Source organism: Oncorhynchus mykiss, chromosome 28 (genome assembly GCF_013265735.2).
Source record: "Oncorhynchus mykiss isolate Arlee chromosome 28, USDA_OmykA_1.1, whole genome shotgun sequence".
Lineage (NCBI taxonomy): Eukaryota > Metazoa > Chordata > Actinopteri > Salmoniformes > Salmonidae > Oncorhynchus > Oncorhynchus mykiss.
Window position 1 is genome coordinate 21,510,610 of NC_048592.1, and position 23,802 is coordinate 21,534,411.

Genomic DNA, 23,802 nt, shown 5'->3' on the forward strand with positions numbered 1-23,802 from the left:
CTTGACACCTTGTAGAGTCCCTGCCCCGAAGAATTGAGGCTGTTCTGAGGGCAAAAAGGTGGTGCAACTCAATATTAGGAAGGTGTCTGTAATGTTTGGTGTACTCAGTGTACATTATATGCTCAATGAGGGGAAAGAAATGTATGGGTGGATTTACATCTTTCTGATGCAAACTGTAGGTCCCATGTTCTTCACAGAATCACATTTTACGTTGATAACAGTGCTGAGCTAAATTCTCTCACATGATCTGTGCAGTAAAATAGGGTGCACAAAATACAGTACCTTAGGAAAGCATTCAAGCCCCTTGACTTGTTCCACATTTTGTTACGTTACGGCCGTATTCTGAAATTGATTAAATTGTTTTGTTTTTTCTCATGAATAAAAACCATGTTTTTAGAAATGCTTGAAAATGTATATAAAAAAGAAAATGTAATATCACCTTTACATAAGTATTCAGACCCTTTACTTAGTACTTTGTTGAAGCACCTTTGGCAGCGATTACAGCCTTGAGTCTTCTTGGGTATGACGCTACAAGCTTGGCACACCTGTATTTGGGGAGTTTCTCCCATTCTTCTCTGCAGAAGCTCTGTCGGGTTGGATGGGGAGTGTGGCTGCACAGCTATTTTCAGGTCTCTCCAGAGATGTTCAATCGGGTTCAAGTCCGGGCTCTGGCTGGGCCACTCAAGGAAAGGTCCCAAAGCCAATCCTGCATTGTCTTGACTGTGTGCTTAGGGTCGTTGTCCTGTTGGAAGGTGAACCTTCGTCCCAGTCTGAGGTCATGAGCGCTCTGGAGCAGGTTTTCCTCAAGGATCTTTGCTCCGTTCATCTTTGCCTCGATCCTGACTAACTTCCCAGTCCCTGCTGCTGAAAAACATCCCCACAGCATGATGCTGCCACCATGCTTCACCGTAAGGGTGGTGGTGCAAGGCGTGACACGTGGCATTCAGATCAAAGTGTTTAATATTGGTTTCATCAGACCAGATAATCTTGTTTCTCATGGTCTGAGAGTCTTTAGGTGCATTTTGTCAAACTCCAAGCGGGCTGTCATGTGTCTTTTACTGAGGAGAGGCTTCCGTCTTGGCCACTACCATAAAGGCCTGATTGGTGGAGTGCTGCAGAGACGGTTGTCCTTCTGGAAGGTTCTCCCATCTCAACAAAGGCACTCTGGAGCTCTTTCAGTATCACCATCAGGTTCTGGAGGTGACACTGACCAAGGCCCTTCGCCCCTGATTGCTCAGTTTGGCCGGGTGGCCAGTTCTAGGAAGCGTCTTGGTGGTTCCAAATGTCTTCCATTTAAGAATGTTAGAGGCCACTGTGTTCTTGGGGACCTTCAATGCTGCAAAAATGTTTTGGTACCATTACCCAGATCTGTGCCTCAACACAATCCTGTCTCTGAGCTCTACGGACAATTCCTTCGACCTCATGGCTTGGTTTTATCTTTGACATACACTGTCAACTGTGGGACCTTATATAGTCTGGCGTGTGTCTTTCCAAATCATGTCCAATCAATTGAATTTACCACAGGTGGACTCCAATCAAGTTGTAGAAACATCTCAAGGATGACCAATTAAACAGGATGCACCTGAGCTCCATTTTGAGTCTCATAGCAAAGGGTCTGAATAGTTATGTAAATAAGGTATTTCTGTTTTGTAGTTTAAGTACATTCGCAAAAATCTCTCACCTGTTTTCACTTTGTCATGATGGGTTGTTGTGTGTAGATTGCTGAGTTTTTTTTTTTATTCAATCAACTTTAGAATAAGGCTGTAACGTAACGAAATGAGGAAAAAGTCAAGGGGTCTGAATACTTTCCGAAGGCACTGTATATGTGTCGTGTGACAATGACGACTGATTATCATGTTTATAGCATAGTAAAGACAGTAGCAATGCTGTAATGTTTTGTATTAATTACCATACACAATCATATCCGTAGTTTAGGGGTGGAGGGGCTTTATCGGTTCTCGAATAAAGGCTGATTAAAGGCCCAGTGCATTAGTTTTGTGAAAAAAAGTTTTGTTTAAAAAATATATAATAATAATAAATATATAGAGTGCATTCGGAAAGTATTCAGACCACTTTACTTTTTACACATTTTCTTACGTTACTTTTCATTATTCTAAAATTTATTAAATAATTTACCCCCCCCCCCCTCATCAATCTACACACAATACCCCATAATGACAAGGCAAAAACAGGTTTTTAGATGTCTTTTAACTAATTTATAAAAAATATCAAAACATTTATCAGAATTTTACATTTACATAAGTATTCAGACCCTTTACTCAGTACTTTGTTGAAGCACCTTTTGCAGAGATTACAGCAATGAGTCTTCTTGGGTATGACGCTACAAGCTTGGCACACCTGTACTTGGAGAGTTTCTCCCATTCTTCTCTGCAGATGCTCTCAAGCTCTCAGGTTGGATGGGGAGTGTTGCTGCACAGCTATTTTCAGGTCTAGAGATATGGACAATTCCTTTGAACTCATGGCTTTGTTTTTGCTCTGACATGCACTGTCAACTGTGGGACCTTATGTAGACTGGTATGTGCCTTTCCAAATCATGTCCAATCAATTGAATTTACCATAGGTGAACTCCAATAAAGTTGTAGACATTTCAAGGATGATTGGAAACAGGACGCATAATTTGTAATATATTTGCAAACGTTTCTAAAAACTTGTTTTTGATTTGTTATTATTGGGCATTGTGTAGATTGACGTGGGATATGTTTTATTTAATCCATTTTAGAATAAGGCTGCAACGTAACAAAATGTGGAAAAAGTCAAGGGGTCTGAATGCACTAAGTGCTCCAGCACTTGGCGGTCCCGTTCTGTGAGCTTGTGTGGCCTACCACTTCACGGCTGAGTCGTTGCTGCTCCTAGACATTTACACTTCAAAATAACAACACAGTTGACCGGGGCAGCTCTAGCAGGGCAGAAGTTTGACGAAATGACTTGGTGGAAAGGTGGCATCCTTTGATGGTGCCACATTGAAAGTCGCTGAGCTCTTCAGTTAGGCCATTCTACTGCCAATGTTTGTCTATGGAGATTGCATGGCTGTGCGTTCAATTTTATACATCCGTCAGCAACGGGTGTGGCTGAAATAGCCGAATCCACTAATTTTAAAGTGTTGTCCACATACTTTTGTAAATATAAGGTATGTTTTACAATGGTGGGGGAGTGCCAAGATGGAGGTGTGGTGGCTTCAACACAGCGCCCCCTGTCAGTCATCTAGTGTATATAGACACAGTGCCTTCTGAAAGTAATCATACCCCTGGACTTATTCAAAATGTTGTTGTATTAAAGCCTAAATTCAAAATGCTTTACATATTTTTTTTTCTCTCACCCATCTACACACAATATCCCATAATGACAAAGTGAAAACATGTTTCTAGAACATTTGCACATTTATTGAAAATTAAATACAGAAATATCTCATTTACATAAGTATTCACACCCCAGAGTCAATACTTTGTAGGAGCACCTTTGGAGTTGATTGCACCAGTGGAGGCTGCTAAGGGGAGGACGGCTCATAATAATGGCTGGAACAGAGTAAATGGAATGGCATGTGGGTGATGTATTTATTTGATACAATCCACTTGTTCCGCTCCAGCCATTACCACTAGCCCATCCTCGCCAATTAAGGTGCCACCAACCTCCTGTGGATTACACATGTGGGTCTTTCTGGGTAAGTCTCTAAGAGCTTTCCACACCTGGATCTTCTTTGCGAGGCATTGGAAAACCTCCCTGGTCTTTGTGGTTGAATCTGTGTTTGAAATGCACTGCTCGACTGAGGGACCTCACAGATAATTGTATGTGCGGGGGACATAGATGAGGTAGTCACATTCAAAAATCATGTTTACTAAAAATCACTATTATTGCACATAGAGTGAGTCCATTTAACTTATTATGTGACTTGTTAAGCACATTTTTACTCCTTGCAATAAGAAATACTTATTGATTGAAGCCATTTCAGGTTTTCATTTTGCATTAATTTGTAGAAATGTTGAAAAACATAATTCCATTTTGACATTATGAGATATTGCATGTAGGGCAGTGACAAAACATATACATGTAATCCATTTTAAATTCCGGCTGTAACACAACAAAATATGGAAAAAGTCAATGGGTGTGAATACTTACTGAAGCCACTGTAAATCATTGTACACAATGCAGTGTAATTGAAAATGTGTTGGCAGGAGTCATTCCTAAACACAAGGATTGACACTGTTTTGGTAACACGTCAAAACACAGGCACTGCAGAGATCTGAGTCACTCAAAATACCATGAGTAGATTTGATCGAAATGTCCACATACTCCTGATTGCATGAGATCTCTAGATTTATAAAAAAAAGATAGTTGAAAATTGATTCCACCATTATGCAGTGAATCACCACCTGATATGGGTGTGGATTGGATAGAATAGAACAGAACAGAACAGTGTGTGTTGGTTTACAAAACGTGCAAAGTACAAAATGTAAAGGGGGAGTGGGGCATATTATTCTAATGAATAACACGTTGCATTTGAGCTATTATTTCAGTGTAATAATGTGCTTCAATGATATGCCACCAATGTATATAAGCTCATAGACTTACATCAGCATTCTGCATTCATAGAGGCATACAAAAACAAACATGAAGTAAATCAACACCTCACAAGGCGAGACATCACGCTAAAACAACACATTTTCCAGAACATCTAATAAGACTATTGGTCCAAATTGGCATAGCTTTGTGTAAAATGTAACGTCACATTGTTGGCTCAAGGCCCATAGAGTCAGTCCTACAGGAGTCAGAGGTGTTGCTTTTCAAAAGACTAAGAGACTAAAGACTAGATAAACAAAGACAGTACGGGGTGTGAAGGGCAAACTGTGTGTCACTGCCCTCTTGCCTGGAATAGCATTATGCTCATGCTAACCACTCTGAGAAAGGAACACCCCTCACCTTCTGACTGGCACACACACACAGACACCTCTCTTGGGGGGGGTAAACTAACAGCCCTGTACAAACGAGATATATTTAATAATATATATTTTATTTCTGGAAAGGAAAGTTGTGTGGATACTTGGGCTTGAGGTATTACTAGGAGTTTGTTAAGAAAGAGGGTTTCTTTACAAACCAAACAATAACTATCATAGCACATATTTCTTAAGTGCCATGCAGTCATGAATAGTTTGGTTTGAAAAAATTGGCCATGGTGGCCAATACCAATACACTGACTCAGAATAATAAAACCAAATCATTCTCCTTCACCAGCACCCTCATCGCAACACAGATTAACACAGAGGGGTAAAGAGAGTGATGCCATTTAAGGGGAACAACCCTTAATAATCCATGTTGTGTAACACCACATAACAGACATGTTCTCACAGCTGGAGGAGAGAATCCCAGATATCAGACTTCACACTCATGCCCGGTTACCACCAACACTGTGGAGCAGAGCACACGCACAGTTCAGTCTGCTGACCCTTGTCAGAAACACTGCGTGTTTCACATTTCAACTAATGGAAAACGGATAGACACTCTTGTCAAGGAAGATCTGTGATGCTTCTACTATCAAATCCCAATCAAATATTATTCATAGGCTACATGCCAAATATTCAAGCCAGAAATTAAATAAATATCTGAATACTAAACAAGGTTATTTATGCATCAACAAAGCTCTACCATTGTACAGTTGTGGCCAAAAGTTTTTACAATGACACAAATATTAATTTCCACAACGTTTGCTGCTTCAGTGTCTTTAGATATTTTTGTCAGATGTTACTATGGAATACTGTAGTATAATTACAAGCATGTCATAAGTGTCAAAGGCTTTTATTGACATGGACAACATGAAGTTGATGCAAAGAGTCAATATTTGCAGTGTTGACCCTTCTTTTTCAAGACCTCTGCAATCCACCCTGGCATGCTGTCAATTAACTTCTGGTTGGTTTTTGTTTGTCCACCCGCCTCTTGAGGATTGACCACAAGTTCTCTTTGGGATTAAGGACTGGGGAGTTTCCTGGATATGGACCCAAAATATCGATGTTTTGTTCTCAGCGCCACTTAGTTATCACCTTTGCCTTATGGCAAGGTGCTCCATCATGCTGGAAAAGGCATTGTTTGTCACCAAACTGTTCCTGGATGGTAGGGAGAAGTTGCTCTCGGAGGATGTGTTGGTACCACTCTTTATTCATGGCTGTGTTCTTAGGCAAAATTGTGAGTGAGTCCACTCCCTTGGCTGAGAAGCAACCCCACACATGAATGGTCTCAGGATGCTTTACTCTTGGCATGACACAGGACTGATGGTAGTGCTCACCTTCTCCGGACAAGCTTTTTTCCGGTTGCCCCAAACAATTGGAAAGGGGATTCATCAGAGAAAATGACTTTACCCCAGTCCTCAGCAGTCCAATCCCTGTACCTTTTGCAGAATATCAGTCTGTTCCTGATGTTTTTCCTGGAGAGAAGTGGCTTCTTTGCTGCCCTTCTTGACACCAGACCATCTTCCAAAAGTCTTCACCTCACTGTGCGTGCAGCATCTGCCTGCTGCCATTCCTGAGCAAGCTCTGTACTGTTGGTGCCCCGATCCCGCAGCTGAATCAACTTTAGGAGACAGTCCTGACGCTTGCTGGACTTTCTTGGTCACCATGAAGCCTTCTTCACAACAATTGAACCCCTCTCTTTGAAGTTCTTGATGATCTGATAAATGGTTGATTTAAGTGCAATCTTACTGGCAGCAATATCCTTGCCTGTGAAGCCCTTTTTGCACAAAGCAATGATGACGGCACGTGTTTCCTTGCAGGTAACCATGGCTGACAGAGGAAGAACAATGATTCCAAGCACCACCCTCCTTTTGAAGCTTCCAGTCTGTTATTCGAACTCAATCAGCATGACAAAGTGATCTCCAGCCTTGACCTTGTCAACACTCACACCTGTGTTAACGAGAGAATCACTGACATGATGTCAGCTGGTCCTTTTGTGACAGGGCTGAAAAAAGTGTTTCTTTACAAACCAAACAATAACTACCATAGCACATATTTTTTAAGTGCCATGCCGTCATTTATAATTTGGTTTGAAAAAATTGGGCTTTGCAATACAATGCAATTAATGATTACTCCTATCTGTATTGATCCACACTATCCTTATTTTAAAGTGAACCTCTCGCTCTCAGACTGTAGTTTAATCAATGTATGCAAGGACACATCCTTTGAGATTTTGAATGAAACACAATTTACAGCTCTGAATAGGCTGGGTTTTAGACAAAACACCATGTCAATTTATAGAGCAAAGCAGTCCTCTCCAAAAGCCACCTTTGTTGCTCAGGTCTGGCTGTTCCCATGACAACAAAACTCAACATTGAATTAACCTGAAAGAATAGAACACTCCTTCGCAAACAAACTGCCAGGAACAATCAACATTTCAATTGTAGGCATCCTAAGAACAAAGCACTGGCTTATTCTTTACACGGAAGTCAAATGTAATTCATTTCAACTTTAAACGTGCACGGTCATTAGTTCAAGTATGCTAAGGGTCTATCAAACACATATCCAAATTCTTACACAACTGGATATTTGGCTATCCAGTTGTGTAAGAAACAAGTAACATTAAGTGAATGGCAGTCCTAAGGAAGTAGTCACTCCTCACCTGCTTTCACAGACTGGTCACATAAACTAGACGTAACATAGTACACGAAAATACAGGACCCTCAAATTAGTATGACATCTTACGTTTGTTATGGTTCCATAAGATAGAAAGTTACTTAAGACAAAAAAAAAAAAGGAGGGTGGTTGGTTGGGGTGGATGGGTGGTCATATAATCCAGATGTCTAGCAACCCAAAGGTTGTGCGTTCGAATCTCATCACAGACCACTTTAGCTGATTAGCAACTACAACCTACTTTTTTAGCTACTTTGGAACTACTTGTATGTTAGCTAAGCCTAACCCTTTAGCTAACCCTTCCCCTAACCTTAACCCTTAAACCTAACCTCTAGAGGTAACTATAGCTAGCTAGCTAACGTTAGCCACCTAGTTAAAGTTGGCACAACAAATTAGACTTTGTAACAGAGTTGAAGTCGGAAGTTTACATACACTTAGGTTGGAGTCATTAAATCTCATTTTTCAACCACTCCACAAATTTCTTGATAACAAACTATAGTTATGGCAAGTCGGTTAGGACATCTACTTTGTGCATGACACAAGTAATTTTTCCAACAATTGTTTACAGACAGATTATTTCACTTATAATTCACTATATCACAATTCCAGTGGGCCAGAAGTTTACATACACTAAGTTGACTGTGCCTTTTTAACAGCTTGGAAAATTCCAGAAAATTATGTCATAGCTTTAGAAGCTTCTGATAGGCTAATTGACATCATTTGAGTCAATTGGAGGTGTACCTGTGTATTTATCTCAAGGCCTACCTTCAAACTCAGTGCCTCTGCTTGACATCATGGGAAACTCAAAAGAAATCAGCCAAGACCTCAGAAAACAACTTGTAGACCTCCACAAGTCTGGTTCATCCTTGGGAGAAATTTCCAAATGCCTGAAGGTACCACGTTCATCTGTACAAACAACAGTACGCAAGTATAAACACCATGAGACCATGCAGCCGTCATATCGCTCAGGAAGGAGCCGCGTTCTATCTCCTAGAGATGAACGTACTTTGGTGCGAAAAGTGCAAACCAGTCCCAGAACAACAGCAAAGGACCTTGTGAAGATGCTGGAGGAAACAGGTACAAATGTATCTATATCCACAGTAAAACGAGTCCTATATCGACAAACCTGAAAGGCCACTCAGCAAGGAAGAAGCCACTGCTCCAAAACCACCATAAAAAAGCCAGACTACGATTTGCAACTGCACATGGGGATAAAGATCGTACTTTTTGAAGAAATGTCCTCTGATCTGATGAAACAAAAATAGAACTGTTTGGCTATAATGACCATCGTTGTGTTTGGAGGGAAAAGGGGGATGCTTGCAAGCCGAAGAACACCATCCCAACTGTGAAGCTCGGAGGTGGCAGCATCATGTTGTGGGGGTGCTTTGCTGCAAGAGGGACTGGTGCACTTCACAAAAAAGATGGCATCATGAGGGATGGAACATTATGTGGATATATTGATGCAACATCTCAAGACATCAGTTAAGTTAAAGCGTGGCCGCAAATGGGTCTTCCAAACGAACAATGACTCCAAGCATACTTCCAAAATTGTGGCAAGATGGTTTAAGGACAACAAAGTCAAGGTATTGGAGTGGCCATCACAAAGCCCTGACCTCAATCATATAGAAAATGTGTGGGCAGAACTGAAAAGGTGTGTGCGAACAAGGAGGCCTTACAAACCTGACTCGGTTACAACAGCTCTGTCAGGAGGAATGGGCCAAAATTCACCCAACTTATTGTGGGAAGCTTGTTGAAGGCTACCCGAAATGTTTGACCCAAGTTAAACAATTTAAAGGCAATGCTACCAAATACTAAATGAGTGAATGTAAACTTCTGACCCACTGGGAATGTGATGAAAGAAATAAAAGCTGAAATAAATCCTTCTCTCTGCTATTATTCTGACATTTAACATTCTTAAAATAAGGGGTTGATCCTAACTGACCTAAGACAGGGAATTTGTACTAGGATTAAATGTCAGGAATTGTGTAAAACTGAGTTTAAATGTATTTTGTTAAGGTGTATGTAAACTTCCGACTTCAGCTGTATCATACGTTTTGCAATTTAGTAGCATATTGTACAAATTGTAATTTGTTACATACCGTAACTTATCATTCCAAATGGGGATTCTCAGATTTACGTACAGAATAATACAAATCGCTCTGTGGCTTTGGCCACCCTGGAGGGTGGGCTCTCAAGCTACATTCATTGCTATACACAAAGGCTATACACAAAGGCCACTGCAACAGGGTGCACAAACCAAAATCAGATAGTGCTCAACATATTATTCCTGATTATTTTGTGATTTGTTTATGATCATCAGGAGGGATTTAATTGGAGCAAAGTAGCCCAACTGTGCAAAACACATTTCCACCACTGTTATTGTGGGTTCCATTCATTTATCCTGAGCCCGGAAAAGTTCATCATGACCCTGTCATTGACTGACTGAAGTGAGGTCAGTGAAACCACTTGTACAAAATAAGAGTTCAGCGAAGTGAATGCATCCATGATCAGTTTTGCCCTACAAACACTATCGCATCAATGCACATAATGACACAGAAGCATTTCCAAATGGGTACATTTTACATGGAAAACTAAGCTGAGGATACATAGCATTGATGTGAAAACCAGTTTCTGATCAAGATATAGCGATCTCTACTTACACTATGTAGGCTATATAGCTTGTAGCCTAAAACTTCAGCAAACAATGTAGGCTGCATCTTGATCTCACTTGAGTTTAACTGTTGCCTATAGAGCTAGATGAAAACAGCCGTATAGAAATAGCTCTGTATTTCGTGAGTTATTATGTAGATAGTAAATAATAATTTGAGCAACTTGTCAACATCTTATAACTAACTAGATAACAGTTGGCAGAATGAGAGCTTCACTGCATGCTGCCCGGGTGGATCGTTCCATCGCTGATCAAAGGACCTTTCAGCTTGTTGAAATATTGTCGAACGTTTGGATCACTTGAAAAAAAGGGATGTTGCAAATGCATGTAGAATGGCGGGTCTAGCAGCAGCATGCTTCAGCAAAATGTGCATGACAACAAAGCAAATTGTACAATAAAACATCAATAACCACCAGTAAACATATACATGTTGATAAATGCAGATGTATAGGATAATAAAGAAGAATCCAAATGGCAGGCTAAATGTAAAAATACAAGAACAACTAAAGAACGAAATGTGATGAACAAATGAAATATAATTTATTCTTACCTTAAGGTAGCAAGCAATCCTCCTCTCCTATGAATGCATGGTCTTTGTTGTTGCAGCAACCTTTTTACATGAAATCTGTAAATGTCATTTTAAAAAATGAAATAACAAAAAGTCCTCACGAAAACCTGCTCTCTTTCGTTAAAAGGCACGTAATATCCACTTAATAAAGCCTGGAGTGCGTTTCATTTATTTCTGATTATATAAATCGGTCATTTCATTTTTCGTGCAGACACATTGATCAAAACGTTTTGCCATATAACAGACATGGGAGATCTGAATGCCTCATTGTTTGATTATTTACGGAGGGCAAATATAGGGTAGTAAATCTTCTACCTTCCTAATTCCGACAGTCCGTTACGTTTTAATGTGGCTATGAAGACAAAAAAGGAGTCTATAGCAGTTTTCTCTCGCCGAAGATTATCATTATATTGACAAGATGGTCGACTGGCCGCTCTAACAATGGAAATATATGTCCACAAAGGCGAAAGGCAGGCGGGAGGAGGCGAGATCAGATGGGAACATTCTAGCCAATGAGAGGGCAGATACGCGTGTGAACAAGTCACAACTCCGATATGAAAAAATGTTTTATCCAAATGTCACGCGCATTACACTTTAATCGGTACACTTGTAACAACCTAAGCATGATCAAATTTCAATTCAATCAAATAAGCCTGAGCTATCAAAATATCAATTCACTTTTATTTTCAACAAATTCGACACTCATTGCCCCCCATACAAAAACTCCCCAAATTGGTCTGCTTAACTCTCATTTTCGCGCGGACAGATTTTGGGCGCAGTCGAGCCTCTCTTTTTCCGTCTTCCTCTCTGGTCTCGCGCTCTTCAGTACGGGATCTCTGAGTCTAAACACCCGTGTATTCTGCCACTAGAGGGAGCTTTAACTAAGTCCTATTATTGGACAGCACATCTCTAGTAGTCTGCAGTTAAAAGCTAGGACTACAGTAAATATAAATAATTACCTCACTTGTGAGGTACAACTTGATATTTCTAAAGTCAAGAAAAGTAATTGAATTAATATGCCAAATGTAGCATCCCCCACTTTTTCAAATGTTGTAAATGAGCATTAAGGGAGAGGCATACGCTGTGATAGGTCCCCGGTAAATATAAAAAATACTTATCTAGCGCCATCTAGTGGGTAACAAATATTTACAAAGAGTGGGACTGGGACATAAATAATATAACAGAACCACACACAAAAAAATAAACTACTCACTGTACAGCCAGAAATGGACTGGTCACCACCCGGCCCTCCCCAAGGCTGGTCCCACTCTAGGTGTCTTCCCTTTGGGAGTTTTTCCCTGGCCACTAGGCCCCATATCTGTAAAGCTATTTGTGACAACAGTTGAGGTAGAAAGGGCTTTATAAAATACATTTGATTAATTTGATTGAACGATCAGGTTGGAATATTTTATTCTTTCAAGGACAATTATGAAGTAAAGAGGACCCACTTTTACATGTCAAAACAATGGATTTACCACATCAACATATTAAACACTCACTGAAGTATGATCTAGAAATCTTCCTTTACATTAGGAATGACACCACTACAATAGGCAGCCAACCAAGGACCTAGAGGGCCTCAATGTAAGCCATTGGCCATCTTTCAAGCAGCATACTTTTAAACCAACAAGTTGGACTTTCAATCCAAATGTTATCCATTCAAGTTAAACCCTTCAGCACTGAGGCTCTTCCAAGACCAGGATGGCCAACCCAGTATTACACCAAAGGTCCATTTAGAAATGCTCAAAAGTAATGAACAAAGCTGAATCATTGTATGAAACCCATGCCAAATACTATTTCAAATTATCTTTTTGGGCCTTTTGCCATAGGGATCAGCCAAACGATCTTTCATCTCCATGGATAAATACCATTAACTTTTACATACATTTTTTAAAACAATAATACTATACATGTACGGTTGGTGAGGACAGGATGGAACACTCAGTTGGAGACCCCCATAAGTATACAGTCAAATGCATCCCAAATGGAACCCGATTTCTTATAATGCACTACTTTTGATCAGGGCCCAAAGGGCTCAGGTCAAATGCAGTACACTACGTAAGAAATAGGATGCCATTTGGGACAAACACATGGTCACAGCAAGTTGGATGTTATGAACATTAAAATGGAAGTCAGACTCTAGGGTTAATTTTAATTTAAGGGCTCAAGCTAATTGTAATTCATTAGATAAAATTTAAAAAAAACTAAAGACAAACAAAATCACAACTAAGTAAAAGGCCAACTGGTCTGAGAAAGTTCTTATCGATGTTCTGTTCGAGTACCATCTCTCCAAAAGAGTATGCATATCAGCCCATTCACAGCAGTGGAAAGACAAGGAGCTCAGATCATTTAAACTCAAAATTACAACAAAAAAAACTGGAAGAAAAGCAGAAAATGTACATGCAGCGTTTCCCCTAAGATTTTTCAGCAGTGGTGGCAGAAGTAATGGGTTGGGGTCTTCAGCAGCGGTGGCAGAGGTAGTGGGAGCAGGGTGTCGTCTTGGGGTATATATATCTACATTATAAAATCTCTACGGTGCGCCGCTGCTAAACGGATAAAGGGGGAAACACTGACGCGGATAACTGGTCTTGAGGAAAACATCTACATTTCACTCTCCACAGATGGATAGTTTACAGGGGATTACAGACCTGAGAAGGAGAAAACAGACATTATCTATGGTCACTTGAAATCAGATAATACTTATATTCATCAGCAACAGTTCTCACCGTGGATAAAGACCACTTGCATCAGAATGGTAAACACCCTCATGCTTCACAAAGAAACAGACATGTGCCCTTTATATATATACTGTACACACACACACACACAACAATTTACAATTCAAATGTTTAACCAATCAGGACTGAAGAGTGCCGACCAAAATGTTATGCATACATCAAAACAAGAGTGAATAATGACAGCTGACCAACTACAATTTCAGTGTAATATCTCCTTAGAGCCCCCTTGTACCTACACATATTGATTCATTCTGTGTTACTGCAGAAAAAGGTTACTCACACCAGTCATGGAAAAATATACCGTAACTGAAACTAATGGAAAAAAACACAGATTACATCAGTCATAAATATAATCATTTGCTTTGTTATACATTACGACTTTTGCATACAAACAGTTCAAATACATTTTTACAGGCATTCAATAAAAATTACGACATTGTCGAAATGTTTCACTTCCATGTAATGAACAGAACAACAAGCATGTCCACCACCAGAGAAACCATATGCGTGTCAAACCAAACTTGGGAACCTTAGATGTTAAATAGTGGCATTCCATGATTGATCACGGGTAACAAATCCTATACAGATGTTAATGAAATCAAATATAATTTGAAAGAATGTCCCTACTATGAAATACATTCCCTAAATGTCTAGTGACCCTTTCAATTGTGATAGATTGATACAACAGTAAACGTACGTGGGGAAAGCCATGAGGTTTTCTAGAGATTAATTATATGTACCACTATACTACGAAGACCAATTGTATTCAAAGGGGACAGGATTTTGTCTTAAACACCTGCAGTTTAATCTAACCATTTGGCTGCATTCCTTTAAGACAAAATGGTGCAAATATGTCACTCTTCAGCAAATTATGGTTCAAAACAATCAGACAAAAAATACATTTAAATAATTTACTATGTATTTACACAATCCATCTGCTTGTCCAGCTTTGTCTTCCATTGATCTTGTCATATTGAAGATGAATCTTCTAGTCACCCATTTTTACTTTCGACGTCTACAAGAAAAGACATTTGATCAAGTATGTCATAATAAAACAAAAAATGCAAACATATACTTGGTTGAGGCAATCAGATACGGAATATGATAGAATGATGCTATTCAACCAATCAGGGGGGGGGAAGAAAACCATGTCAAAAGAATGTCAGTTACCTGCAAGATGGCCACAATCACTCCAAATAGCCCAATTGCACTGCCGAAGATTTCCACAATAAGGATTTTAACAAAGAGGCTGCCATTCTGAGCATCTGCCAGGGCGGCCCCACTACCAACGATGCCAACACAGATGCCACAGAAGAGGTTGGAGAATCCCACAGTAAGACCAGCGCCAAACATAGAGTAGCCTGTTAGGAGAGAACGCAGTCACAAGAGCACAGCATTTCCTTCAGCTGTATTTTATCATTGCACTGTTTAACTAAGCCAATGGCAAGACGTGCCTACTTTACTTGTGCCTGCCTTTATCCTATTGGACTTTAAGGACTGGTCCCAATCAAAACCTCGCCTGGGCACCAGTGTGTTTGTGCCATCATGCCAACTCGTCATGCCAAACAATGCTGTGATTTTCAATCTTAACAATGGAGTTGGCAAGAGGAGACAGATCTGGGACGAGGCTAAGCAACACCCACCAACCATTCATTTCTTACCTGCTTGGTAGTTCCTTGCCCCAATGGTCTCTGGTGTGGTGCCACTAAAACTCTATAAAAAGAGATGTAAAGAAATAATTACATTTGTGCTATCTACTACATTATCACACACCAGAGAGATTCAGAGCTCTACTCCAAGATGTCCTATGTAAAAGGTTACAATTAGGAGCCACAAGTTCAGTCCCAAATAGCACCTTATTCGATATATACAGTCGTGCACTGTCTGACCAGGCTCTCGTCAAAAGTACTACACTCGGGAATAGGGTGCCATTTGGAATGCAATCCCCATAATCACTAGTGAAAATGTAAAAAGGGCACAAATGATGATCAAAGTATGCCATCCCGCTCTTGCTTACCTCAGCCATGTTACTTATAACGATCGCCATGATGATCCCATAGATGGCTACAGCCTCACAGAAGATAATGCTTTGGATGGGAGGAGACAACCACAGCATAATTACATTTGTAGTATATTGATCGGAAAGATGCAAACTTAATACAGTACGCACATACAGATATACAAGTTTTATGTCTACACTGAAAGCACACAAGGCCTGTTTCTTAGATCCAGACATGGACTAAAAAGCATTTTCCATTGACTGTGCTTTTTAGTCCAGGACTAGGTTTAATCTGGGTCTGTGAAACCGGTCCACAACACAGATTCTACATTTTAGTCATTCAGCAGGCGCTCTTATCCAGAGCAACTTACAGTTAATGCATTCATCTTAAAAGCCCAATGGAGCTGTTTTTATCCCAATATCAAATCATTTCTGGGTAACAATTAAGTACCTTATTGTGTAGGCTTGAGTGGTAGACCATATAGCAGGGTATTTGGAAATAGTCCCAGTATTGTTTTTCTATACCTTCAAACCTATTTATTTGAAGTCTTAATACACATGAATATTTGTAGCTACTTTTTAAGTAAATACCTGCAGTCAACTTGTTCAATACGTTAGGAGACATAGAAGATTGTGTTCTTCATTTCAACTGTTACATAATTTTTCATTATGAAGTTTACCAGTAGTCCTCAGTCTCGTGGTGTTTGTTTACAAGCACACAATGTCAAGAGACCCGTGAGTCACTCACTGTTGTGCAGCACATGCCAGGTGATCTAGTTACAGTATAGAAATCACAACTAAATGTTTACCAGCTAGATATCTTAAAATTATCAAGTTAACTGTCTAAAATGTGTTAAATGCTCTGCAGTTGTGCATTTGGTTTGCTATTTAAGCACTTAGCTACATGGCCATCTTCTTCCAAAACCAAGCGTCACTTGGTAAAAGCAGAGAATCCTGGATCAGGAGCCTCACGGCCTAATATTTGTTTTGTGCATGCAGCAAGCTGAGTAGCATTTTTTAGTTACTTGTTTAACTTTATGGGCTGCGATGTCTGTCCTGCAAATACTTAGGTCAGAAACTATACATTTTCACAATGTGTTCATAAGCATTCTCTATGGGATTTTACTTGTAAGCATTGCTAACCTTCTCATTTCAAAAGCTCTGTAGGGTTTAAAAATGGCACCCCTGTGTTCAGTGCCAGTACTACCGAATATATCTTCAAGATGCACTATGCACACATCTCTCTGCCATTTCCTGGTTGCCTAAATTCAAATAGTTCACATAATTTCAGTTTGTGACAAAACAAGCAGTCATTGTTGTAGAGAATCATTGTACCATCTAAAACACTGAAATATATTTTCCAGAACCAAAAGTGTATATTCAGCTGTTTGAAGCTGGTGTACAAAACCAAAATAGATGCAAAAACAAAACTTCAGAACGGGAAGCACAGAAATAGCACATATAGAACAGGTCTCCCTTCTTAGACTTGCTTAAAAAAATATAACTCACATTTCAATGTGAATTTGGTTAGGTCACCCCAAAAGTTACATATTGTAGCTTTAAAATGGTCAAAAAGAAAGAAAAAAATGCTTCTTAGCAAGTGCAAGTTCTCAAGCAAGAATTTTGATAGGACTGTCTTTAAGTGGTCTGAGTAGGGAGAGGGAAATAGAAAATTAGCTGTTATTGGGGGAAGGGGGGACTGGTTCCATTCCCTTTTTAATAGCTTACCTGACCAGATTCTTTGTTTTAATCCGTGGTGCTTTTACACCACCTCCTATGATGCTGGAACCTGTGATGTAAATGCCCCTGTAAAACAAGGACACAATTCAGTATACAGTAGGGCAATAAAGAATTTAATCAGCCACCAATTGTGCAAGTTCTCCCACTTAAAAAGATGAGGCCTGTAATTTTCATCATAGGTACACTTCAACTATGACAGACAAAATGAGAAGGGAAAAAAATCCAGAAAATCACATTGTAGGATTTTTTAGGAATTTATTTGCAAATTATGGTGGAAAAGAAGTATTTGGTCAATAACAAAAGTTTCTCAATACTTTGTTATATACCCTTTGTTGGCAATGACAGAGGTTAAACGTTTTCTGTAAGTCTTCACAAGGTTCACACACCGCTGCTGGTATTTTGGCCCATTCCTCCATGCAGATCTCCTCTAGAGCAGTGATGTTTTGGGGCTGTTGCTGGGCAACACAGACTTGTTTGGGATCATTGTCATGCTGAAAGACCCAGCCACGTTTAATCTCAAATGCCCTTGCTGATGGAAGGAGGTTTTCACTCAAAATCTCACGATACATGGCCCCATTAATTCTTTCCTTTACAAGGATCAGCCTCTGCAGAAAAACAGCCCCAAAGCATGATGTTTCCACCCCCATGCTTCACAGTAGGTATAATGTTCTTTGGATGCAACTCAGCATTCTTTGTCCTCCAAACACAACGAGTTGAATTTTTACCAAAAAGTTATATTTTGGTTTGATCTGACCATATGACATTCTCCCAATCTTCTTCTGTATCATCCAAATGCTCTCTAGCAAACTTCAGATGGGCCTGGACATGTCTGGCACTGCAGGATTTGAGTCCCTGGCGGCATAGTGTGTTACTGACAGTAGGCTTTGTTACTTTGGTCCCAGCTCTCTGCAGGTCATTCACTAGGTCCCCCCGTGTGGTTCTGGGATTTTTGCTCACCGTTCTTGTGATCATTTTGACCCCACGGGGTGAGATCTTGCGTGGAGCCCCAGATCGAGGGAGATTATCAGTGGTCTTGTATGTCTTCCATTTCCTAATAATTGCTCCCACAGTTGATTTCTTCAAACCAAGCTGCTTACCTATTGCAGATTCAGTTTTCCCAGCCTGGTGCAGGTCTACAATTTTGTTTCTGGTGTCCTTTGACAGCTCTTTGGTTTGAGGTTGTTTATACTGATAACAAGTTCAAACAGGTGCCATTAATACAGGTAACGAGTGGAGGACAGAGGAGCCTCTTAAAGAAGAAGTTACAGGTCTGTGAGAGCCAGAACTCTTGCATTTTTGTAGGTGACCAAATGCAAATTATGGTGGAAAATAAGTAAGTAAATTCATAAAAAATCCTACAATGTGATTTTCTGGATTTGTTATCTCATTTTGTCTGTCATAGTTGAAGTGTACCTATGATGAAACTTGCACAATTGGTGGCTGACTAAATACTTTTTTGCCCCACTGTAAACATTAACAGAACATGCCATACAAGAGGAGAAATATAGCCTACATGGAATGGGGAATAGGATGGGGACAAGACACTAGTTGCTATTTCAATTTTCAAGTCTAATTTAACAACTTCTCTATTCCAAATTCAAAATGGGACTAATCTTTTCTGAAGAAACACTCAGGGGGAAATAAAGAGTACTCACCAAGCAGCTCCAACAACAGAGAGGGAGATGGCCAAGCCAATTCCAAGGTTCGCCCACATGAAGGGCGAGGTTTCTGTCAAAAACCTGTGGGGGAGAGAGCACAATTTCACCATGAAAATCAAATGTTCCATGATCTAGCCTAGGCTAAGATTTCTGGGTGGGGGGGGGGGGGGGGGGGGGGGGGGGGAAACACCCAACTGTTTTCTGAAATGTTACCACCAGTAATCAGCACCAGGCTCAGAATATAAAACAGATTTCTATTCGTACGTCTATAATATGATGTTCTAAGACATGGGATTGTGTGTCATACTAACCATGCCACATCAAAGCGGAATCCAAGGTCGAAGATCGTGTAACAAATACCTGAAAAAATGCACCAATCCAGGTTATGCATTGCAAAGTATGCAAACATTTTCATTGGTTTATGCATTTGTGTGTGTTGCAGTACAGTTCAGTAACAGTACACACAAAGCCACAGAGCTGCAGAACAAAAATGTGTCAGAAATGATTAAGTGTCAGAAGATAAGTGTGATAGCTCACCCCCACATGACAAGTGTTTCAGATCCCATTTTCCTTACTCTAGCAGCCAAGCAAGTGAGCTAGATAACTATGGCAACTATAAATTATGTAACTAACAGAATGTTCTATACTTAACAGTATGCTTTTAAAAAGTTTTAGTGCAGGGTAGCCTTATGCAGTCGAACATTAGCTAACTATCTGGCTCTCTAGTCTGATTAATCATGCTGTACTACACAATTAATTGTGTACATATGGCCTGAGGTTAATGCCTACCAAATCGTGTAAATGCTTACAAGGCAGAATGTCGAATAAAATGACTGTACATTTAAAAACTTACTCTACGGGTTACGTTCATGTGGCTATTTTGTTTCAAATTTCGAGTAGTTGAAGGACACCCGGTAGAGTAAGTTTAAATGTAATTGTATTAAACGTTCTTGCCTGTAACGAACATTAACCCGACTTCGCATGCATTAGCGTCAGGCTGTCTATACACCAATGAATTGTGTATAACAGTCTGATTAATCAGACTACTGACTCTGCAGTGATATGCTAGCTAACGTTACTTCCCATACACGTTTAGTCGAATTCTTACATACGAATAGCTAGATAATCTACCTTTTGGACGACAGTGCCAAAGGTGCACGACATATAATTCAAGGAAGTTAGTTAGCTCTATTTGTCAGGCAGGCTAGCTATTACCAAGCTAGCACATCACTGCAGACCCAGATGAGTTTACGCCGTTGCCGCTAGCTATCGCAACAGGCTTACGTTAGCTGGCAATCAGCACGGCCTGTGAAGCACGACACAAACATATACAATCAAATGAATGAAAGGAATATATTTACAAAATGCATTATATATTTACCATCATCATTAACCCCATTACCCTAGCTAGCAAATGTTGCTAAAACGTTCTTACCGACGATGAGAATGGTACTCCAGAAGGCCAAAGTGACCCCGGTGTAGAGAATGGCGTGTCCGTTCATGATCACCCAAACCGCGATATTTTCCGGACTATCGCACTATGCTACCTTCAGTTTTGTCTTTACAATTGACGTCGAACGGTCTGAATAACCCCAAAATCTTTCAACTGAAGAAGGGAACTCTATCCATCAAAAGGGAAGGGATACAGTCAGCTGATCGAGGTTGACTTGAGCATGTGACCGTGACAACAAACGTAATTCCACTTCCTTCTTCTTCTTCTTCTTCGTGCCAGTTTCCGCGGGAGCTCCCAGGCACAGACGTAGGATCAGTTGTACATCTAAACTTTGTATTACTTTTTCATTCACAGGTCATAACGCAAAACGGACCTTAGACCAGCACTTAGGCAATCTACACACTGTAGGCTACGGTTATTTATTTTAATTTAATTTTAGGCTACGGTTATTCTCTTGTATTTTATTGTTGCGATTTTTGTTGCTTCTAAGAAAATGTAGTTCCGCAAGTAGAATAAACTGTACAGAGGCATTATAGAAACATAAAATAGCATGTTGATCTCATGATGTAAGCTAAATTCCAAAATACAAACTTGAGTTCCTGGTTTGTCTTTCAACTTTCACAAATATATAATTATATCCAGCAAAGATGTTGGTATATACTATGGCTTCACCTCTTTCTCTCTGTTTCCAGTTAGCAAAGACGGTATAGAAGTAGTAAGGTGCAAATTACAGGTGTTTGTAATTCAGCTCCTTGCAGTGTTAAACCATGACCACATGATGGCGCTACATCACTGGTTAAATGTGCACATGACTGGTGACAAGAACCCAAAATTAAACGTTTTGTTCAGAAATGAAGAAGCCGAAAAAAAGTGACGCATTATTATCCGCACATTTCAAGTTCAGTCTGGAATCAGGAATATTTGCTATTTGAGCGATGGACCTACTATGTAGGCCTACGTAAAAAATAAAAATAAATATTCTTATCTTTCAATATCATATTTTAGTCATTTAGCAGACACTCCTATCCAGAGCGACTTACAGTAGTGAGCTCATACATTTTCATAATGGTCCCTCATGGGAATCTAACCTACAACTTGGTGTTGCAAGCACCATGCTCTACCAGCTGAGCCACATGAAGCTCACTGCGCGAGACAGATGTACAGGGACTCTCACTCCCAGAAAAACAAAAGTCAGACAAAGAAAGGGTAGTGTAGACCCTTTGCAGATCTTTTCACATTTCAACCCTTCAGGCAGATCATGCACAATTATTCAGGGGTTGTTGGAAATGTCAATAGTTTACACATTAAAAACTTTGTTATTCTTCCACAAATACATTCATATTCCTTTAAATCTGAAGAAAAATTGTTTTTATGAATAAAGTGCCAATTTAAAGAATTCAGGGGAAATCAAGGCCCTTACAAGGTGCAAATTAAGGTGCAACTGTTTCCTGGTGACTACTAACTAGTCTTGATCAGAGCCCTATCTTGGTGTAGTGCCCTATATGGAATAGGGTTCCATTTGGAACATACACAGTATCTTCATCTACTGATCCGACAACTTGCACAGTACAGTGCATGCAGACTGATAAATCACTATATAGCCCAAACCAACAGACCCCTCTGATGTCAAAACTAACGACCGGTATCCCTTCTTTCTTTTCTTTCCAAAACACTTGACCATGCTGTCTCTGACCAACTCTCGTCATCTCTCTCAGAATTATCTTCTTGGCCCTAACCAAGGCGGCTCACTCAACTGAGACCGCTCTCCTCTGTGACACAGAGGCTCTCCGCTCTGCCAAAGCTGCAGTGGAGATTTTAGCATGTAAATCTTTGTGGGGCAAAAAAAAAGTAAGGTAAGATGCGCATGCCAGCAAAGCCACAACACAACACAACACTAAATACAGTCATTGGGCCTTCATAAAGCTGTCCCAACAGCAGTCCTAACATCTTACCACTGCTACACCTGGCTATCAGCAGAGCCTTGTCTGGCACCGAAACAGTTATTTCAGCCTCATTTACTGCCTTAAAAAAAACATAGCTTATATGGCTGACTTTTAAACAAATGTGGTTTCTAATGACAATTGAGATGTACAAACTATGGCATAAGGGGACGACAAGAGGCAATCCGTAATTTAAATTAAAACATTAATGAGCGAGCTAGGGCGGATGTAGTCAATATAACTATTTGTTTAGCGCTTTTGAAATGTACAGTGACAAAATTCAGAACATGGGCCGTTCTTACAGTGTTCTCCCTGTACACAAAGTCAGAACCGTAGGATAAATAAAGGGGGCATATAAGCAGCCAATGAAAGCTCTTACAATATTTGATTATTACATTTCTCTAAAACAGGTTATAGACTACATGTGCACCACCAAGTCAGAACAGTAGGTGAAATTAAGAGGGGTAAATAGACCAAATTATTAGGGTGAGCACATGGGCTACTAACATCTTACTTCACAACATACACTTAGTATTACTTTCTTAGCTACAATATACATATCTCCCTGGCATATTACATCATTTATTCACCTTGTTGTGGTGTTCTCACTTGAACAGGAAGGTGGCGCGGCGGTCCTTCATGGGCAAATTTAGCCATCAAAGTCTGTTATTCTCTGGATTTATGGTGATTTGGGACAACACAGCCACCCTACTGAATAGCAGGCTCGTGATTGCTTTGCAATGCTTGTAGTTAGCCAATTTTATGGATTCCTTCAAATCCACTCATTGTTGAATTTGCGTTTTCCAACTTGTTGTGTAATGTTTATGTCCAATGGCCAATGAGCACCGATACGTTTTATCTATAATTTCTCTTCATTATTTATCTTCATACGACAAGGATTAAAAATGATTTGCCAGTAGATTGTCGACTTGATTCATGATGATGACTGCTAGCTAAGATTCTGCAAGTATGATGTTGACATCAATCCAATCAAAGCTACTGTACATACAGTATAACGTGATTTGACATCATTTTATCTGTGGCCAATAACCTTGAGCCTTCTTGGATGGGCACTTCTAATGTAACTCTGACTTCTGTTGACTCCAACATGGCGGATATCTGTTTGGCTTGATTTGTTGTCTGAGCGCCGTACTCAGATTATTGCATGGTTTGCTTTTTCCGTAAAGCTTTTTTGAAATCTGACACAGCGGCTACATTAAGGAGAAGTATATCTTTAATTCTGTGAATAACAGTTGTTTCTTTTATCAATGTTTATTATAAGTATTTCTGTAAATGTATGTGGCTCTCTGCAAAATCACCGGATGCTTTGGAAGCAAAACATTACTGAACGTAACGCGCCAATGTAAACTGAGATTTTTGGATATAAATATGCACTTTATTGAACAAAAC

General features: G+C 39.9%; 2 protein-coding genes across 8 annotated transcripts in view; both read right to left on the reverse strand.

The window, feature by feature from the left end:
• Positions 1-11,300, reverse strand: part of LOC110508729 (beta-1,4-galactosyltransferase 2-like) — a 145,212-nt gene extending 133,912 nt beyond the window's left edge. Inside the window, exon 1 of the mRNA XM_021589482.2 lies at positions 10,847-11,300. The gene's annotated coding sequence lies outside the window, so the exon portion shown is untranslated. The remainder of the gene's footprint in view (positions 1-10,846) is intronic.
• A 949-nt stretch (positions 11,301-12,249) lies between these two features.
• LOC110508730 (V-type proton ATPase 21 kDa proteolipid subunit) lies at positions 12,250-20,707 on the reverse strand. 7 transcript variants are annotated; one of them, XR_005040284.1, is made up of 10 exons: positions 20,435-20,707; positions 19,311-19,359; positions 18,997-19,080; positions 17,330-17,407; positions 15,620-15,689; positions 15,264-15,315; positions 14,773-14,963; positions 14,529-14,617; positions 13,883-13,914; positions 12,250-13,512 (listed from the first exon to the last, which is right to left on the reverse strand). XR_005040284.1 is itself a non-coding variant. In XM_021589483.2 (8 exons), the coding sequence occupies exons 1-8, from the start codon at positions 20,499-20,501 to the stop codon at positions 14,591-14,593; spliced, it is 618 nt and encodes a 205-aa protein (XP_021445158.1). In that variant the 5' UTR covers positions 20,502-20,705; the 3' UTR covers positions 12,250-14,590. The 7 variants fall into 7 exon arrangements, 1 of the variants encoding a protein (XP_021445158.1); XR_005040285.1 differs by having other exon boundaries at positions 13,839-13,914; XR_002471354.2 differs by lacking the exon at positions 13,883-13,914.
• Positions 20,708-23,802: the final 3,095 nt, after the last annotated feature.